We start from the raw sequence: 19,966 nt of genomic DNA on the forward strand, positions 1-19,966 counted from the left end.
AATGAAGTTTGAAACAGTTTTTCTTCCCTTTTAAGAGAACTCAGCAATCTTTCTCACCATGAGTGGGACTGAAGGTCATGAGGAGTCTGCCTATCACGTTTTGCTTTTCTTGATATTACAAGCGTGTTTTATTTCATAACTCCAAACTGACAAAAGCCTAAATGACTCTCAGGATGGATGCACTATGTCACAGCACTGTCACCTCACAGCTTGGTTCATATCCTGGGTGTGGAGTTTGTGGGTACAACATGTAGGTTTTCTGTGGCGACTTTGGCTTCCCGCCCACAGTCCTAGAACATTTATGTCAGTTAATTAAATAGTGATTTCGAAAAGTGGTCCCACAAATAATTGTCTATGGTTGCTTGCTTCTGTGTGGCCTTGTGACAGGCTGGTAGCATGTTTAGGGTGTACCCCGTTTCCTGCTTAGGGTGGGTTCTGTGATTGGCTCCAGCGGATTTCAGCGACCCTGAACAGGAGACAGTATGGAAGTAGGCCAACAGTATACAAGAAACTCAAACTCCTCTAAATTCATTGTCAGGTCATCAGCTCTATTCTATTACGTCACTGGTTTTGTCATGTTTGAGTTTTGAGTTTATTCAAAACATGTGATTGATCGTGATTAATCACAATGTAAAAGTGTGATTAGTAGGATTATTTTTTAAATGATTGACAGCATTAATATCTATGTATAAATAGGACTACATTAATAGAGTTCATTTCTACCAGCTGCTCCTTTATTAAATCAGGTGAGAATGTTGCATTAATGTTGATTAGAACATAAAATTGTGTTGCTTTTTGCAAGGTCTGTCTCAAAGCTGTATGAAAGTGCAGTCTGCTGTCAGTCAATGTGTCAGAATGTCATGTCACATATCTGATAGGCATTTAATTAAATGTTAGTCTTTTATTATTTTAATTTTTTTTAATTTATCTATGAATTTTGGCACAGTCACTTGTTTGTTATGCAATGTCTTTAAGCACATATTGCTGCTTAAGTTTTCCTTGCAATTGAATTAATCAAAAGTTGATAAATCATTTGGCAAAACAGAAACCTCTCCCTGATACGGACGCACTAAAAAGGAGTGAAAGGGAGAGGAGATTCTTAGACTAAATATGATCAGTGCAAAAATGTGAAACTATTTGAGTGATTTCAGGAAATGTGTTGCTGATGAAAGTCTACCTTCACAGGTTCTACTGTCAGCAGCCAGACGGAGGCCAGGAGGACAAAGACAGTGAGCTGCTCCAGCTCTGTCAAACTGACATCCAAACTGGCAGCGCATTGAGAAACAATCTCTCTCTTCTGGAACATAAACACAGACATAGGAATCTGCAACATTTGGAACAGTGAAGAAGTTGCTTCAAACATAAAAAAAAACATTTCCCAACACTGTGTCATCACTAAAATAAGAAACAATCCCCTTCAAAATCAATCAATAAACCATTTGATTTCTTTCCTTGTTCAAAACATTATCACTCACTTGTACAGGTGTATCCATCTGCACTGAGCGAGTATCCAGACTCGCAGTAACAGCGATAGCTACCGGGTGTGTTCATGCAGCGCTGGGAACACGGCCTCTCCAGCAAACCGCACTCGTTCACATCTGCAGTTAATATGGAACATCATTTAAGCAGTTGGTAAAAATCCTTGCGGTAAATGATGCAGAGGGAAACAAGTAATGGTAAGAAATGAAAAACATAAGGCTAAAATCGCACTCCACCTTCATCACAATGTGGTCCTCGGTACCCCGTGAAGCAGGAACACTTGTCGGGGCCCACACATTTCCCCTTAACGCAGGGCTTTCTACAGACGGCTGCGGAGCACGGCAAACAAAAGACACATCTAAATCTGCAAGGGATGATGGCTTTCTTTTTCTGATTTATGAAAACAATAGTGCTGCTAATAAATCTTGTGCATAAGGTAATTTTGAGAGCTGAACGAGGTCATTTATTTCAGCAGTTTAACAGCTGCCAATCACAGCAGTCGACAGAGTAACTTTAACATTTGTTTGGGGCCGGGTGTCCTGTCTCCAGATGGCTCTTAGGAAGCAAAATGTTTTTACCAAGTACATTTTAACTTATCTGCCATTTGCTGGGCAAGTCGTGTAGACCAGGTTTCTTAATGACAACAACAGGTTGCTCATCTCAAAACAGTAACAGCGGGGCTCGGCCCAGGATCATGCCTGAGCTCGTCCCACTAGTCCACTAAAAGATGTCACGTTCTGCCTTGCATAAATGTGGAAAGGAGATGGACTATAGCATAAAGTCTTTTCCAGCACATCCTCAAAGATCCTCAGCGGGATAGACGTCTAGACTCTGTGGTTGAAGTGTAAAATGGAAGTGGAAATTGGAGTCAAAGATGCAAATATTTCAGCCTTGAGTCTTGAGTAAAAATTCTTCACAACGCTGCGTACAAAAGGTGGAATGGCAAAATGGATTGAAACATTAAAGGGAAAAGCAGAAAAATAATAAAAATAAAAGTTCTAGATCCTGAAATGTATTTAGTACTTCTTTTGTTTCGTAGATAAAATAAATTCTTTGCAGACACATAGTCACTGAAAATGGCTTACGCTGACAAAGGCCATTAACATTCTTCCATCCAAAACAACAGGAAATGTCCCAGCCGTAGTTACAGAGTCCAGGCTGCCCGTGACCCCGAGTGGGATCCAGAGTATCTGTCAATGACCTGTGGAAGCTGAGGTAAAAGACTGTCATGAAATTGACCCCATTCAGAACATGTAACCACTTTGAGTGCTATACGTGTTAATATCTCTTCAAATGCCTCTGCAAAAAAAAGAGTTGAGAAGCTCAAACACAGAAACAAAAAGTTAAATATAGCTTAGCAAGTAAATCCACTAAAGTGAATACATACTGTATGTAAATACCATACATTTGCTTTCTTTGTCATCTTTTGCTCTATGGCAAAAGTGTTCCCAATGGTCTTTTAATTACAAATATGCTGTTTTTAATCAAAATTTAAAAATCTGTGTCGTTTTCTAGGACATAGTTTCTGCAGAGGGGCTGTAAATCATCAGAAATTTGCCTCTGAGTTGTGGTCGAACTGTTGGCACAGAGTAATCCTGCACTCACTTCATATTCTTTATATATGTCCTCCATTTTAAGAAAAAAATCTATAAAACATGTTAAAAACAAGATTACAATTGCACAGTAATTCCACTAGTTTAATGTGTTTTCTCAAATTCTTAAGCTTTGAAACAGGAAGTCAATGACACAAATGTAAAAGGATTATTTAAATATTAAAAGAAATGTAAACAAAAAGCTATGAAGTGACGGAGAAAGTTTTTTTTTAGCTAGATGTACTTCAGAGGACATTATCTAATAGGTAAACAATTTCAAAAGGAGCTAACGGAAAATGGCATTGAAATTTTTTTTTTTTTTTTATTCAATAAAAGTACTTTTTTTTTTTACTTCAGGGGTAAACAATACAAACCAGTCTATTGTACTGTTATTTACAGGCTAACTGACAGATGGGCTGTAGGTTAAGACTGTCTGTGTATGATAAATGTGAATTAACACGTTTTCTATTAATATAAAAGAAACTTCACTGTCAGCAACTGATGTAAAAATTAATTATTTTGAGGAACCAACTTGACAATATAAACTCTGGGTTATGCTGGTTTTTTTTAAGTAAAGCATCAATAATAATGTGATACTGGAAGCATCATGTCATAATTATTTAACCGTTAACGCGATCATCATAATTCCAGGAGATTCTGATGGAGAAAAGCAGAATCTACTGGAATTATGATGATCGCGTTAACGGTTGAAGAATAACAATAAATTAAAGAACATCAGCACTGGAGCTAATGGAGTTAAAGAGTTAAAATCCACAGGATGACAACTGATTGAAAAATGCTTTAATTTTCCCATAAATCCACAAAAGAAATCTTGATTCTATGAGAATTATCAAAGTATTTTTTATTTATAAAAAATGCAAAAAAAAAAAAAAATACAATTAGCAAAACGTTTGCATAACCAACACACTAATTGCAGTGAAGGAGTCCATTGACTGCATTCTTGGCTTGATTGCAATGTAACTTACTTACAAAATAACATATCTTCAGACTATTTCAAAAGTTTTTTTTAATCTCAGAAAAAACCAGATGACATTAAAAAAAAACCTCTCACCTTTCCTGATGATGGGCCACTGAGAATAGAATAAAATGTCCAATCACTCCCAGAAACTGTAATATTAGATCAGTCATGTTATCCAGCAGAATCGCTTTTCTGCAGCCTAAACTACATGTTAGATCTCTAATCTCTTCTCTGAAGTCTTTTCCCTGTCAAACGCTGTTCTGTGATGAGTGTCTTCAACAAGATGCAGTTTGTGTTTGTACGGTGAAGCGGAGGTCACATGGTGTAATTGTATGGTGCTGACAGTAAGAGGTGTGTGAAGTTACCTGTGAGAGACGAGAAGAATACAGGGGGAACACACCAAAAAAATGTTCGGGCTCTTTTTATTAAATCTGAATATGTCTCTGACATGGTGAGGTCTGATGTGATTTATCGTCCAGTGTATGTGACACTAATAAAATCTAATCGGAAAAAAATCTCACAAAAGTGGCTGCATATATAAACCAGTGTGTATTCTGAAATGGAAAAAAGCAAACACAGTGTTTCATTACATTTAAAAAAATGATTGCATCACAGAGTAGGAAACAGGAAGTAATGGACAAAGCATGTAGGATAGAACACAGAACAAAATAAAACATGTTGCAGTTCCTCAAAAGACCACTAGGGTCAGCGGTCAGAATGAGAAATATTCTTATTTGATCAGAAAAAACTTTTTTGATTTTTATTGCTTTGTTTTTTTATGATGACTGTGCATATGTTTGTATTGGAGGGCGTAATTTAAAAATAAACAAACAAATCTGTGGTAATTTGTGTAATATTGGGCGTGGTATTTGATTGACAAGTGGGTGGACTCAACAGAGTTTCCAATTTCACTTTGTCCCACCCATTAACCGGTCTTGGAATGTTGTTGACTTGAGGGAAGCAAGGTCAGGTCAGTGTGCCCGACCCACTGCAGGCTGAGGTTTTTGCAGAATCCAATGGGTGATGTCACAAATTGTCTATCTAGTGTATTTATGTCTATATAGGTATATGAGGAACAGGGAAAGAGCATGGTACATAGATTGTGGCTTAGGTGACAATACATAGAGGATAGCGTTCACAGGATTAGACCTAGAAAAGACAAAGAGAGCAAGACGTGCCTCTGGCTAAGCAAGAGAACCCTAATTAAATTCCAGCCACAACGTCTTCTTACAGGGTTGCTACAGAGCCTGCACACAACCATCTAAACTTGAACACGTGGACAAATGTTTCTCCTCACTACAGCACAAATATCTCCTCTTAAACATCAAAATATCTACTTAATATGATCACATCTGAGGCTCCATGATGAGGGATGTCACAGAAAGCTGTTTTTTTCTATGAATAGTTAAGAAAAAATCTTGTGGTCTTACTCCAAAATCTCATGCCAATTTTATCTGCCAATTTCCACAAAGATTTAGTGCTATTTTGTACTTTAAAGCTTACTTTATTAGTGAACATACATATATAGACTCACAGGCACAGAGTTCATCGGTTCATCAATCAATTTAAAACAAGGCTACTCAAGTCGCAGCCTGCAGAGCAAAGGCAGCCCAGATGTAACCTCTGAGAGGCCCAAAGCACAATCATAAAAAGAAAAAGTACACAACTTTTGAACATATTTTTAATTATATAGCTCTGATACAAGTCATTTTCAGTGTTAAACTTGTGCCTCGTCAACACTACGGGACTTGTAAGCAGCAATTGCTCCTTTTTAAGCATTTCATACAGATTAATTTGTAAAGTTTAAGTGAGAAATCACTGAAGGTTTAAGCCAGGCACCTTTAAATTTGAATGTTCAAAGTTCTGCTCATCCGCAGAATCCTATCATAAAATGCATAACATCTAACACTTACTGAGAACTTCAAATGCTTGATTGTGATTGGCTAAATTATATTACAATTCATTGTAAATCTGTGGCAACAACTTGCAGCTACTTGATCTTCAAAGTCTTAAGTGACAAACGAGAAGACATTGTCATAATCTAGAAGTCAAAGATGATTAACATCTGCCAGGAACTGGTGGTGTAGGAATGTGCATGTAACAAGGCTGTTTGGAGGAAAGTTAAGCATTTAAGAGATTAAACTCATGGAGGAACAAAAATCTGACCTGGCAAGAACACACTGAAAACAGCACATTTATATACACTGAGGGTAATTCATAGAAATGAAATCAGCTGAGATGATTATGACCATGAACCTGGTGTGACTGACAGGAAGACAGCTCAAAACAAAACGTGAGTAAAAACATCACTAAAACTCCAAACCAGCGTGCACAATTCTCACCAATATTGATATGGGGTAATTCCTGGAACTTTGCTACTTATACGAAACCTACACATTTATTGTTTACTCTCTCGGGGCAGATTTGCAACAGGTAAACACTAAATATTACTATCTTAGATTACTTTCCTCAAATATCACATTTTTTCTGTTACTAAAACTTAATTTGGCCCTGAGAGGGTTAGTTGAGGTTGCGCCAGTGGCTCAGGTTGTTGAGCAGGTCGCTCAATGATCAAAGGGTCAGCAACTCGATCCCCACTCCCCCCCAGTCAGTGTGTCCTTGGGCAAAGTACCTCACCGTCCCTTACTCCAGTGTGGCTCTGGTGTGGGAATGTGTATCAATGTCTCGGTCCACACAACGTTATATGCAACCAATTAACACACAGGTAGCCCTCCAAACAGAGAGTTATGGAAAAGTAGACTGTGTCCAAATTCTAACCCTAATCTCTAACTAATCTCAATCGGAGAAAGGTAGATGCCCACTCTCGTGGGCGTGGAGTGCTCCTTCCCCAGATGAAGGAGTTTAAATATCTTGGGGTCTTGTTCATGAGTGAGGGAAGATCGGAGCGTGAGATAAACAGGCGGATTGGTGCGGCGTCCGGCGTCGCTGCACCGGTCCATTGTGGTGAAGAGAGAGTTGAGCCAGAAAGCAAAGCTCTTCATTTACCGGTCGATCTTGGTTCCAGTACTCACCGATGGTCATGAGCTCTGGCTCATTGCCAAAAGAACGAGACTACAAGCAGCTCAAAGGAGCTTCATCCGGTGGTGATAGAGATGGAGAGAGAAGCTCGGTCACCTGGAGAAAACTTGTAGAGCTACTTCTTCTCCACATTGAGAGGAGCAAGTTGAGGTGGCTCGGGCATCTGGTCCCGATGCCTCCTGGACACCTCCCTGGAGAGGTGTTTCGGACCCTCCTGAGGAAGACCCAGGACACGCTGGAGAGACTATGACTCTCTGCTGACCTGGGAACACCTTGGGGTCCCCCCAGAGGTGGCGGAAGAAGCGACCAGGGAGAGGGAAGTCTGAGCATCTTTGCTTAGAGTGTTGCCCCCACGACCCGGTCCTGGATGAGCAGGAGAAGATGGATTGATGGATGGATCCTCACTGAACACTATATAGTGCAGGACTGTCTATCAATTCAGACACCACGCTCACTACTTTGATTTTGCTAAACGTCACTGATTTCAAAAATCCAATCATTTCACAACACCTATCTATGACTCCACGGTGTTCTGATGATGAAAATGTGGATGGTTTGTTTGAAAATTACACTAAAACATGTTGGGTTTTTTTTTGCAAAGATTGTGGTCTGTTGCATTGCAGTCTATTTTCGCTCATGTAGTTAGCCTCGATGCACTCTAGGTTTTTGCAAAGACTTCTGGGAAATGTCTAGTGCACTCGATTTTAGAATTGTTGCACTAGAAAAGGGCAAACACACCATATAATGAGCTAGGAAAGAATGTCTTTTGATTAGGACATCACTCCCACTTGATGACTTCATTAAAAGTCACGAGGAAAATACATAACGACAGCGGTTTTATAACTTTAAGAAGTTATACAAAAAGTCATTGCTTATATTTAAATGTAAACTTCTGTGCTTCAGAGCGCACCCACATGAATAAACGCGTTTCTCACAGTGCAACCTACAAGAGAATGGTTTCCTTTAAATAACAATTTCAGACACCCCTACATCTTCAAATGCCCCTACAATTGGAGGGGTAGGGGAAGAATTTGGCTTTAGACTCCAGAAAATGCGATATTTGTTTCCTCTCATTGACTTCAATGTATAATTATTAGAACTTTTATAAAAAGAATTCAATTTCTCCTTAAATAAAGACAATAAAATTTCATGGGGAATATAATCTTGATTAAACTGATTGCTGTCTTCATGTACTGTGCTTGTGTGAATCATCTGTTTTATACACTCCCCTTCTGGACTGATAGGTTCCAAGTGCAGACAAAAAGAACCAGCCAGAGTTTAGACTTAGAAACGCACAGCAGAATGACGAGCGTACAAGAGGGAAATGAATGGAAATGTCAAGCAAAGGTAACTAAATAAATGCCAGAACAAGAACTTGATGTAGGAGCCTAGATGAACACTTTGTTCCAAATTGGGGATAAACATCACTTGAGGAGAAAAGACACAAAAGGAAAACAAGAAAAAGATGTATTGCATCTTATTGTAAAGATGGATTACTGTAGGAAAAAGGAGGCGTGCGACAGCACTCTCACACGCAGGAAAGAAACACAGACCCCTAAAAGAAGAATTTCAAATCCTCACAGAGGCAGAGAACAACCCCCTCCCTCTGTGTTTCAACTTAGCCCTTTCTCCAAAAAAAAAGAAGCAAAAAGGATGGGTGCACCATTCTTCACTGATTTATGACCTGGGACTTTCACCACCACATACCCATGACAGATTTTGTTTGGAAAATGCTTTTAACAGGTGACCCTCGGATGATCGACAATCTGGGGTCGAGGATCAGAGAGGCTAAGCAAAGGAGTTGTCAAGGTGTGAGAGGTTAAAGGTCAGAGGCCACGGATGAGGTCAGCAGACAGGACACCTTCCGAGGCGTGATGAGGACAGCAGGGGTGCTCTGACAGGGAAAAAATGTTGCCGTTTTCTGTCAGCATCAACTTTAAGCCTTCATGCTGAGTCTCATCACACACTCTCTTAAAAAAAAGCAAAAAAATGGAAATTCATGTTTATATGGTCCAAACCAACTGGAAAATCATATTTGAAAGCAAAAATATGGATGCAAAGGTGGTAAAAAATGTCATTCTAAGCTTTTAAGACAGAAATCCTTCCAGTGGATGGGATAGATTGTATCTATTACGATAGCTATTAAGTATTCAGGACTCAAAATAGAACTTATTCATTGTTTTTTTTCCCCGTTTGTGTCAGAACCTCTTCCTCTTCTTAACCCAGTCTGCCACGGCTGTGCGCTCCTCTTGAAGTGGAGGTACACAGTGTGCTGAGAGGCAGAGCAGCCATTAGATACAGAGCTTTTCAGAGATTAGCACACCACCACAGGCAGCTTCTGTACCAAAACAAAGATTAAGGATTTGGCAAGTTGAGGTAGCATTGCCAAAAACCTTTCATATTCCAGGAAATTTTATATTTGGGTTTTTCTATTTTATTTCTGTAGGAACAGGAAATTCTGATAAGTGTAAAATTCAATCGGTTGAATTGCCATGATTTATTTAGTCAATTTGGTGATTCCTAATGTTACAGCAAGAGTTATGACATTGTAAAAAACTAAAACAAGTTTTGTAAAGTGTACCAATCTTATTGGTATTTTTATGACAAAAATGTCTTCATAGTTAAAGCAATGATCTTGTTTTTCAGCCCATGTGTTTAAAATCCCACTCCAATCATCTTTTGATCTATTTAAAAGTTTTCCCAGGGGTTTTTTAATTATGATTATGCAGTTTTTAGCCAAAATAAAAAAAAAAAACTGTGTTGTTTTCTAGGAAAAAGTTTCTGTAGAGCAGCAGGAATTCATTAAAAATTTACTTTTGAGTTGACTGTAGGTGCATATGCCCGCCCCCACTTCCCAATATCCATCCATTTACGTGCTCTCCCGCTAACTTACAGCCCCTGTATTTTTGTGTCTGCTTTTGATTCACAACAATGTGATAAAAGAAATAATCAGAAATGCAATTTTTAGCTTAATTTTCTTGATATAGTGTATGTCCTCCATCATGAAAAAAATGCCACAAGAACAGATTAAAAACACCAAAAACACAATTTTTATTGTATTGAACCTTTAAAATACATTTCTAAGTTAAGGTTTACACAGATGGAAGCTTGCAGAAATACTTCTTAACCAGACAAAATGTGTTAAATGTTGTGTTGAATTGGTGTCAAAGAAATCCTCCCAAATAAAACATCAGAGATTTATTTCTAACACCCGAGGATGAAACCTGCTACAGATCTGTATCATCAAATTGTGCGTACAAGTACATAAGGAAATGTGTATCATCTGATCATGATTAACCCATGATAGCTTGTTGTTAGTGCTGGCATGACAGCTGAAGTTAAGACGTCTTTTATTTTGGTAAAAATCCTTTCAATATGTGCTAAAAGCTGAAGAATTACCTACAAAATATCTGATTTCTGCACAAAACTCAGTATACACTTACATCACAACATTTGTCTCCTTATTCTCCAGCAAGGTGATCTCTTCACATCCTGGATTTGTGTTTATAAGCTGCTGCAAACAACTGTCACTGTTTGGGAATGTTATTTGCCATGCAGATCAGCTTTTCCAAAATCTCATCTTCATCTGTGAACTTAGCTGCAAAAATACACAGTTGAAATGGAATATAAATAATACCATCTGGTGACGTGTGAAACGTGTACAAATGCTTATAAATACATTTGTGCTCTCTATATGTGATGCTGCAAACAGTCATGAGCTTCCTTCTCCGTTTGTTCTGATCCATCCACTAGTAATCAAGTAAATCCATGAACGTCTTTGTTGTCTTTGTTCCAGCAGGCAACATAAGAATAAAATGACGGAATCAAACTGTTGTGGAAAAAGTTGGAGAAATACTAAAACCAGATAGTGTGTGCACAGGAAAACTGTTGATTGTCTCTGTTTAGCTCCAGCAGAACATGGCCACAGCGCAGAAATTACTCTATTACCCCTTTTACGGTGCATCCGCTCCTCTGGGAATACCCCTGGATTGGAGACACTAAGAAATATTTCACTTTTGGGGGACAGAGATCTCTAGTGCGCAGCAGGGAGATAAATTGACACCTCAATTCAGTATTGTGAGTGATAAGGTAGAATACAAGGTAGATCCCTCTTTTTTTTTTAGCAAATTTTGTTGCTTCTGGAAAGGTGTTGGGTCACTAAATTTTTTTTTTCCTATGTCTGAGATTGATGAACCAATTTCACACAATTAAGGTCTCATATTAACCTGAGTTAAAGATTGACATATTTTTGATCCTAACATCTGACATAAACACTAAATTGTTCCAACACCTCAGAACAAGATTTTAAAAAAGCATATTTTTTGCAAGAAAAAAAAGGCACAGACAAAATCTTCATACTGATTTTGTGTACGTTTTTTAAATAAATACTACTACATGACAGAAAAACGTGTTTTTTATGGTCTCAAAGCATCACAGAGTTTAATAAATTAAGTCGCTAATCTCAGCTCTTTGTTTTTTATTCTTTACTATGAGGTTTTTTTCCAGAATTAGATTATTTTAACTGAAATTTGCTGCTTTAATGCTTTAGTTTTGATTTTGTTTTAGTCATCCTGAGGTTGTAGTGATATTTTCTCAACATTTTTTAAACATTTATTGGTTTGAAAGTTTGGGGAATGTGCCTTTGGCTTTGAGTGGATCTTGTTTTAATACTTTACTTTTTGTTTGAGATTCAGATTCTTTATTTGTCATTTGTGTGCAGCATCTGAGATCCTACACTAAATGAAATGACATTGCTCTGGCCACAACAAAACTTAAGGTAATAGAAGCGTAATAGCAGAAACAAATATAGGCAGGTAAAGGGTTGTAAGCCAGATGCGATTTATATAAAAACAACAAATACAACTGTGTAGGAGATTTTTTGCAAAATGGCATTTTGCAAGCTAAATATAAATATACATTGGTCCATGACAGTGTTATGCTAGAGCCAGAGGTTTTTACAGGACTTCAAGAGTCCTGTAAAAAGGCAGGCTGTGGTTGACATTTTAAGATATAGAGCACATAAGTTGTATTTTTTCATTTTATTTTTTGCAACTATTGATTTTTTTTCTTGGTTCTCAGCAGGCTGTGAGCAAAATATGCAGTATTTATGAGAATATTTAAAGGCGAACTGGGTAAAAAATTACAATATACATGTAGTATTTTTGAACATATTCAAGGGGAAAAATTGTAAAAGCAATAGCATAATATTTAGTAATTCTAAGAACATTTAATGGTAAAAAGAGTAAAACCTTGCAAAAATATAGAGTATTTCTAAGGGTAAAACTGGTAAAACTTGGAAAATATTTCTAAGAACATTTATGGGTGAAAAGGATAAAAAAAAAATAGCAAAATGTTAAGTATTTCTGAGGAAATGTAAGGGTAAAAAGGGTAAATACTTGTAATATGTGCAGTATTTGCAAGAACATTTAAGGGTGAAAATAGCACAAGAAAATTGCAATATATGCATGATTTCTAAGAATATTTAAGGTTAAAAAAGGGCAAAATATGCAGTATTTCTGGGAATATTTGAGATTTATAACATGCAAATATTTTTTTAAATATAAAAAACTGTGATTTCAATTCTACATATAGATTCTTTAATAGTTTTTTATTTCGGATTTCTGTGAAAGGACAACTACAACAATGTTTTTAAAGTTTTCCTTTTCAGTTTTAGCTGAAACAACACTTTTAAAAGATTATTTCTGAATCTGGAAGAAACACATTACCTAGTGTTGTGTGTTGTTCTTTGTGCATTTAAGCAAAGCTTCAGTTTATTTTCTTGCGATGTGTGATAAACTGTTTGGCACATGTAGCCGCTAGATCAAGCCATGCCAGTGCAGATAAAAAGGCGGCCGTCATCTGGCAGAGTTCACTGGCACGTACACACATGCAGGAGGGTGATGCAAGCTGACCCCGGTTCTGTCACAGCAAACCACAACTTTGAGAACACAAACACAGAATGTAGAGAAAATGCCAGAGTTAATACGCATGAAGCATGTGTATCAGAACATGCATGTTACAGTGGAAGGAGTCCTGCAGAGATCAGGTGCTAGTGAGCGTTAGCAGACTCGTTTATCCAGGTTGGGGATCCTTTTTTGGCGTTGCCCGCCTGCATGCGCTCACTGAGAATGTCAGTGTTGAGTCCAACATTACAAGCACCACTGGTGAGTGTGTCCCTGCGTTGACTGTGAGTGATGTAAGACCGAGATGAGCCCCGCAGATTAAGACCGAAGACAAACCCAGGCTCCTGCCAAGATGAGCCACAGTGTATACAGATTAATATAACAATACAGCTGCACCAGCACTGGCGTAAACCATTTGCATAACTTCTTTTAATGTGTTTCGGAAAATTTCACCTCTGCTTAGAGGACGTACCCCCAGATGGAAACTTATTCTTTGGTGGTCCGTTTCAGTCAACATCAGTTGTTTACTTTACCTAACGGAGGATCAGAAAAGGGGAAGCTGACCTTGAGGGAAGTGTTGCCTTTGACAGCACCCACACATGTTCATACGGTTTATAAATCGGCGTGCAGAAATACATTTGGTATGCTTATGTACTTCATACCAGGTAGAATGAAGACCCTGACACAAATGCACTACAAAATAAAATGAAAAGGTCATAAACATGAAATGAAATATTGATTTCTGCTTTGAAAAATGTTTCAACACAAATAAAGATGAAGTCAATGAAGCAAATTTTTACTAACTTTTCTAATGCTCTCAACATGCTGACTCGTACTTGATATGACTTATTAAATATTTGTAAAAAGCATATTTTAAAAAATTCCTTCATAATACAGGATTTACATAATAAAAGTTACTATTTTTGCTTAAAAACTTAAGAAAATAATTAAAAAAAAAACGTTTTATAATCATGCAATAAAAATGACTAGGTCATTTAATAGAGACAACTGGTTTAGAAAATCCTAACTGATTTACATGTTTGTTTATTTTTATTTATTGTATACCATAGCGAGCTGCTACTTTTAGCTATTTTGGTTCTCCAAATGGAACATCCAACACACAAACAAGAAAAAAAGGAAGCAGTGTGTGATTTAAAGGAAATACTTTTGGTTTAAAACAGCAACTGCCCATGCCCACATTTCAGAAATAAATGCATCCACAATAAATGAATCTAATTCTGATTTAGTTTTTGCATTTAACATTTAAAGAGAAGAAAAACTCGAACCCAAAGCTGTGACTTCACCAAATGGAGAGCTAATCAAAACAGTAGTCACAAGTACGGACCGTTCTGCTGCTTTGAGATGATGAGGTTAAAAAAAAATACGTATTCAAGAAAATGTACAAATTGGTATAAATAATAAACTAAAAAAAGTTTAAAATCAAAGTGATTTGTGCAGAAACTCCCCACTCCCATAAAAGGTGTGTTTCCTCATTTTCACTCCTCTGAGTCATCAGTTTGTTTGGGTCGGTGAACCGTTAAATTATATTTTTTTGTCATTTCTGATTGCCAGAAACAAAAACGAGAACTGATAAAAACAGAATAAAGATTCTGTCACAATTCTGAGTTCAATCTATGGAGGAAATTGTGATCAAATTTGCTTTAAAATAATGTCCTTGCTCAAAATTTGTGTTTATAATATTTCTTCAGCATGTGGTGTTTATTTATACATTTCTACAACACCTTAGGAAATGTATGTGTATTTTAAATGTAAAACAGTGCAAATATGTATGATAAGTACACATTTTTGTGTTGTTTTTAATACTTTACTTAAAGAGCTTTCTAAAAATAAAAAAACAGCCCATAGTTTTGTCTAAATAGTTCCTCACTATGTTGTGAACTGATATAATTGAGATATAGAAAGACTTCATGCACATCCTGACCAGCACTAAGATAAACTCTTGTAGGTTTGCTTCCCTGATCACTTTCCCTAAGAGGCTTGTTTTCACAAAGATTTATGCTCTCCGTGTTTCTCGTTTGATTTCCTTACATAATAATTCTCATTTTATTTTCTAGCTCTCAAGGGTCCCATTCTGCATTTTCAACCAACTATTCATCTTGATTTCTGGCACCACTTTTTGGTTCTTGGATTCAGTGCTTGTTTACTCTGCCTAACCACGGCACTGACTCGTATCCATGAAATGATGAAATTAAGGTGCCCACTGGGGCTCAATCTGTTGTGTTAACACATGCTAAGCCCCCGCAGAGGGCTAAGGGCAGCACCGAGTGCGGTGGAAATAGGTAAGATGAACAGAGTTGTGCGACGGTGTATTAGGACCACCATCAAAATAAATAAATATATGAGAGTAAAGCCAAAAATGTGTGAGTATATGTATCATTTATGAGAAATAAGTCCAAAATTTAAGATAATATAATTATAATTTTATAAGTTATAAGTTAAGAATTTGTCAAATTAAAGAAAAAAGCAGCAACAACAAAAAATAAATAAATGAAAAAAAATCGTGTTTTAGTGTGAGAGATGTGGAAAGCGTGGTAAGTGGAAGGGGCGGAGCTACATGGGGGGGGGTAGTTGCCCTCCCCCACAAAAATATTTATTTAATTTTTGAGTCATTAACATTATTGACAAAGATTAAAAATCCTCACAGCAAGCTTCTTTAAGCATTCAAAAATAACACGACAATAACATTAAATCACAATTTTAATCACTTATATACAATTATACAACTTTATTCTCATACATTTTAGATTTTTTTTATCTTTCAATATAATAAAAACACAAATGGAAGCCTGGAGTTTTGTGCCAAAGATTTGAAGAGTAATAGAGAAAATTAAAAAAATATATACAGAAATTTCACTTTACTTCTGCATAGTTGTCGAGATGCTCGTTTGGTTATTTGTTGTGTGTTTAAAGAGTAGCAGAAGGTTTGGAAACTCGTGCAAAGCAGCTAACTCACATAAAATTAATCATACAATTGACTATTAGAGTGCAAAAAATTGCAAAGAAATACACGCAAAACAAAAAAGCTGTGACCAACTTTTAAAAAATTGAATCTCTTAAAATTTGACATCAACTAAACTAACAATTTACTTCACATTTACCAGTCATTTTTAATTTTCTGGTTTTACTGCGGTGGAGCGGTTTAGTGCAGCCCCGCCACAGTGGAAACTGTTACTCATGCTGCACAGATAGTCAAGCAGAGATGTCTTAATCATGGTGAACATCAGGAAAAGTTTCAAACATTGTGTCATTTGAGCGGCATCAAACAAACTGGAGTCACTGCAGCTGCAATTTTGAGATATTCATTCTAATTTTGCTTTGATTAAGTGTCCAGAAAAAAAAGTGAAGGGGGGCTTAGTGGTTTTCTTCTGGTTCTTCTTCTGATTAGTCAGAAAAAAGACATGGTGGCCATAGTGTTCCCTGTAAAAGACGGATCAAACTGCTTTATTCCAAACCACAAATCAAACATAAAATAGTCATTTCATCGTTTTACTACTGAAAGCACTGATGATGAATTGGATTGGGTGCATAGAAGAGAATTATGCATGTTTTAAATTATGAGTTAATATTAATATCAATATTATACGACAGTGCAACATAACAATAAATTAAAAAAATGTTGTTTTTTGTGTTTTTTACATGTTTTGTGGCATTTTTTCTAAGGATAGAGAACATTTATCAAAAAAATAGGGCTTAAAATGTAACATTTCATTTTCAAATCACCGTGAATCAATTTCAAATGAACTCACATCTCCCCACAATATGTCATATACTGCTAATCAACGTTTGTTAACTGTTGGGTGAATTTTTTTATATTACTCAGACACACAAAAAAAGAATGTTTCAACAGTACTGGCATTCTACTTGCATGTGCTAGAAGCTAGATTGTCTATCTAACTTTGGCAGTGTGGTTTTGAAAGTGACCTGTCAACACTTCCCAGCTGACAGCTCATTGATTTGTTCACTGCATGAAAGATAACATCATAAGAACAGTTAATCGTTCAAAAGTCCCTTTGACAGAATGTTTTAGCGGTTCTTCCATTTATTTTTCTTAGTTGGCTCCAATGTAGCACAGCCTGTGCTTTAAAAACTTGTGAACATTTTCAATTTTTCTTGTAAAGTACTGAATGTTTTTGGCCTGATTTTAAAGATATTTTCTCATCAGAGATTTCTATTGAAACCAGTAGAATTGGGCTGCACATAAACCTATGAGAGGGGCTAAAACTGAACCTTTTTTTTGGCTTACTTTGGAGTAATCAAGGTGTCTTTAGACTTCAGAAACCATTCTGGAAAACCAACATCTGATTATGTGACATAGCCGGGTGCTTTCACACCAATACGAAGGGAGATTGGCTCAATTGTGCAGCAAATGTCACAACATTTCGCATATATTAAACAGGTGGTACTTCCATGAATTAAAAGGGACGCCATCTATATGTAACTATCTACCGAGTACCGGATTGGTCAAAGTTTGCCCTGATTTGGCTTTCAATGTGCATTCAGTGTGTTTTGTACATAGAGTATGAAAACAGTATGTGTGTAGTTACTCATTAATGCGAGAGTATTGAACGCAGAAGTCTGAAATACATATTCACATATTATCAAAGATGGTGTGAACGTAGCTTTACTGAAAACCAGTTCTGACCAGAAAGCAATAAAGTTAAAGTCCCACTATTTGTCACACACATAAGTGTGTGAAATCTGCTCTGCACATTTGACCCATCCCCGGGGGGAGTGGTGAGCTGCAGACACAGCCGCGCTCAGGAACCATTTGGTGGTTTAACCCCCCAGTCCAACTCCTTAGTGCTGAGTGTCAAGCAGGGAGGCACTGGGTCCCATTTTTAGAGTCATTGGTATGACTTGGCCAGGATTTGAACCCACAACCTTCCAATCTCAGGGCGGACACTCTTCCACAAGGCCACTAAGCTGGTATTAAGAAAACTGTCTAGTTCTGTTCGCCTCCTTCCTACCCTGTTAAGGAAACTTACTCACACACTACACCATGTTAACAAATGAGATACTTTCTCCTTTTTTCTACCTCTGATTTAATTTTTTTTTCTGTAAGAGACACACTTCCTTTACCCGAGGCTCTTTGTGACCAGCTCCAGGAATTTACTGTTTATAGTCAAGTTGTGCTCGTAGTTGACTCATCCCGAGTGTCATGAAGGTTAGATATTGAATTTAGATAGATAAATATCAGGGGCTTTGCATGGTGAGATGATCCATCCATTTATCCATTCATCCATTGTCTTTCGTTCATCCAGGACCAGGTCACAGAGACAGCAGTCAAAGAAAAGATGCCCACCCGGTCTCCACCCGGTCACTTCCTCCAGCTCTTCTTGGGTGATTCAGAGGCATTTCCAGAACAGCCGAGAGATTTAGTCTTTCCATCGTGTCCTGGGTCTTCCACCGGGACCTCCATCAAGTGGGACTTCTCCTGGGATACATCCAGGAAGCATCCGGACCAGATGCCCAAGCCACCTCAACTGGCAGGTAGAAGGTAGAAAATGCTCTACTTTGTGTCTGTAACTTTACACATTTGGCAATGATTTAAGGATCATTGATCAAAAATAATGTATTTTTTGTTGAGTGGCTGGATGGAAATCCGTTGTGTCTTTGTTTTTGGGAAGAATTGAGAGAAAAGTGGTTTACTTTACACCCCATGTTGAAGGTGTAATTGGGACATCAGACCCAACAGATTTAAACTGTGGGGTATCAGTGACTGTTAATTGCTTTAAAAGTGAACAAAAAAACCAGAACAATGGGTCACGGTTTCATCATAAAGTTATTGTTTCTCTTCTCAACAGGTTCTCCCTGTTACCCTATAAGTATTGCTCCCACTGACTCAGTCCTGTATACAATTTTATATCATAGCATTCACTTCCAACCATCTCAGTCCTACAAATATTTGGTATACAGACTTTTGATGTTTATTCAAAGTACTGAGTTACACTGGGGAAGATAGCCAGACAAGGGCCCTTTAGGAGGGAAAGAACTATTCCAAATGAGGAGTAATGATTCATGCCACAGATAGTGTATAAACTCAAATATATGCTGGATTCCGTTTCCATTTTATGCAAGTTAAATTGGACCTGATCTTAGCATAGACAACTGAGTATCACGTTACTCTAAATATGGCAGTGTGTTCACGTTTGCATGAGTGCCTGTGTATGTGTGAGTGTGATCGGAGTGAGGTGGGTGGTCTACAGTCACTTATCATTATACAACACCAAAGCCTCATTGGTATTTTGAAAAGGAAATTAAGATTGCCATGATCAGTGGCTCTTGCGTGCTTCCATGAACCAGTGGGTTTGCACTGATCTGAAAAATAGTTTCCACTGAAAATTAGAAACTTTTGGAGTTTTTCATTTAGAATAATATTAAAAATGTCTACTTTATGTGCAGATTTTACCCTAATTATAGCTGTTCCAGTGTTTAAAAATCTGTTTTACTCCAAGTGGGAAGGATTAAAGCTAAGAAGAATTCAGCACAGATGAGCTGGAATACATGGAACTGGAATATAACAACGTGGTCATTTTAGTTCTCTGTCACTGGTAATGAATGTAGGACCAAACAGAGACATGATTCTGATTGAGAAAACTAATGCTTTCAAAAATGTTTTGCAATTTTACTTTTTAAATTATTCCTTTCTATTGATTATTCATAAGATTTTTCATCACTTTGCAAAAAAAAAACGTCTCGGTCAAGCTCAATATGTGTTTTTGATTTAATAAAGTTTTTGGATTTAAGTCCGTTTCCTTTGACTTCACGGTTGAAGCATGTTTGAAAACAAAAGAAACCGGAGATGTAATTCACGAAGTGACCACTAGGAGACTCACCATAGCAAAGCAATACAATAAAAACTGATTCCACTTTACAGCAGCAGTAAACAACTTGTGCCTTGGTTGTAAAAACCTTTTATGGAGAGAAAATAAACTCATCCAATTTGTGTGTGA

The 19,966-nt window shown here is 37.2% G+C and overlaps 1 protein-coding gene across 1 annotated transcript in view; it reads right to left on the reverse strand.

Moving 5' to 3' along the window:
* The window catches only part of LOC112137502 (epidermal growth factor-like protein 6), a 7,757-nt gene extending 3,372 nt beyond the window's left edge, over positions 1–4,385 (reverse strand). Inside the window, exons 1-5 of the mRNA XM_024259853.2 lie at positions 4,144–4,385; positions 2,565–2,689; positions 1,716–1,808; positions 1,476–1,598; positions 1,178–1,297 (exon numbers count right to left, since the gene is read on the reverse strand). Of these exons, the coding sequence (XP_024115621.1) occupies positions 1,178–1,297; positions 1,476–1,598; positions 1,716–1,808; positions 2,565–2,689; positions 4,144–4,220 (538 nt within the window). The 5' untranslated portion in view covers positions 4,221–4,385. The remainder of the gene's footprint in view (positions 1–1,177; positions 1,298–1,475; positions 1,599–1,715; positions 1,809–2,564; positions 2,690–4,143) is intronic.
* Positions 4,386–19,966: the final 15,581 nt, after the last annotated feature.

The sequence above is a fragment of the Oryzias melastigma genome, linkage group LG1, assembly GCF_002922805.2.
Source record: "Oryzias melastigma strain HK-1 linkage group LG1, ASM292280v2, whole genome shotgun sequence".
In the NCBI taxonomy this organism is placed as follows: Eukaryota; Metazoa; Chordata; class Actinopteri; order Beloniformes; family Adrianichthyidae; genus Oryzias; species Oryzias melastigma.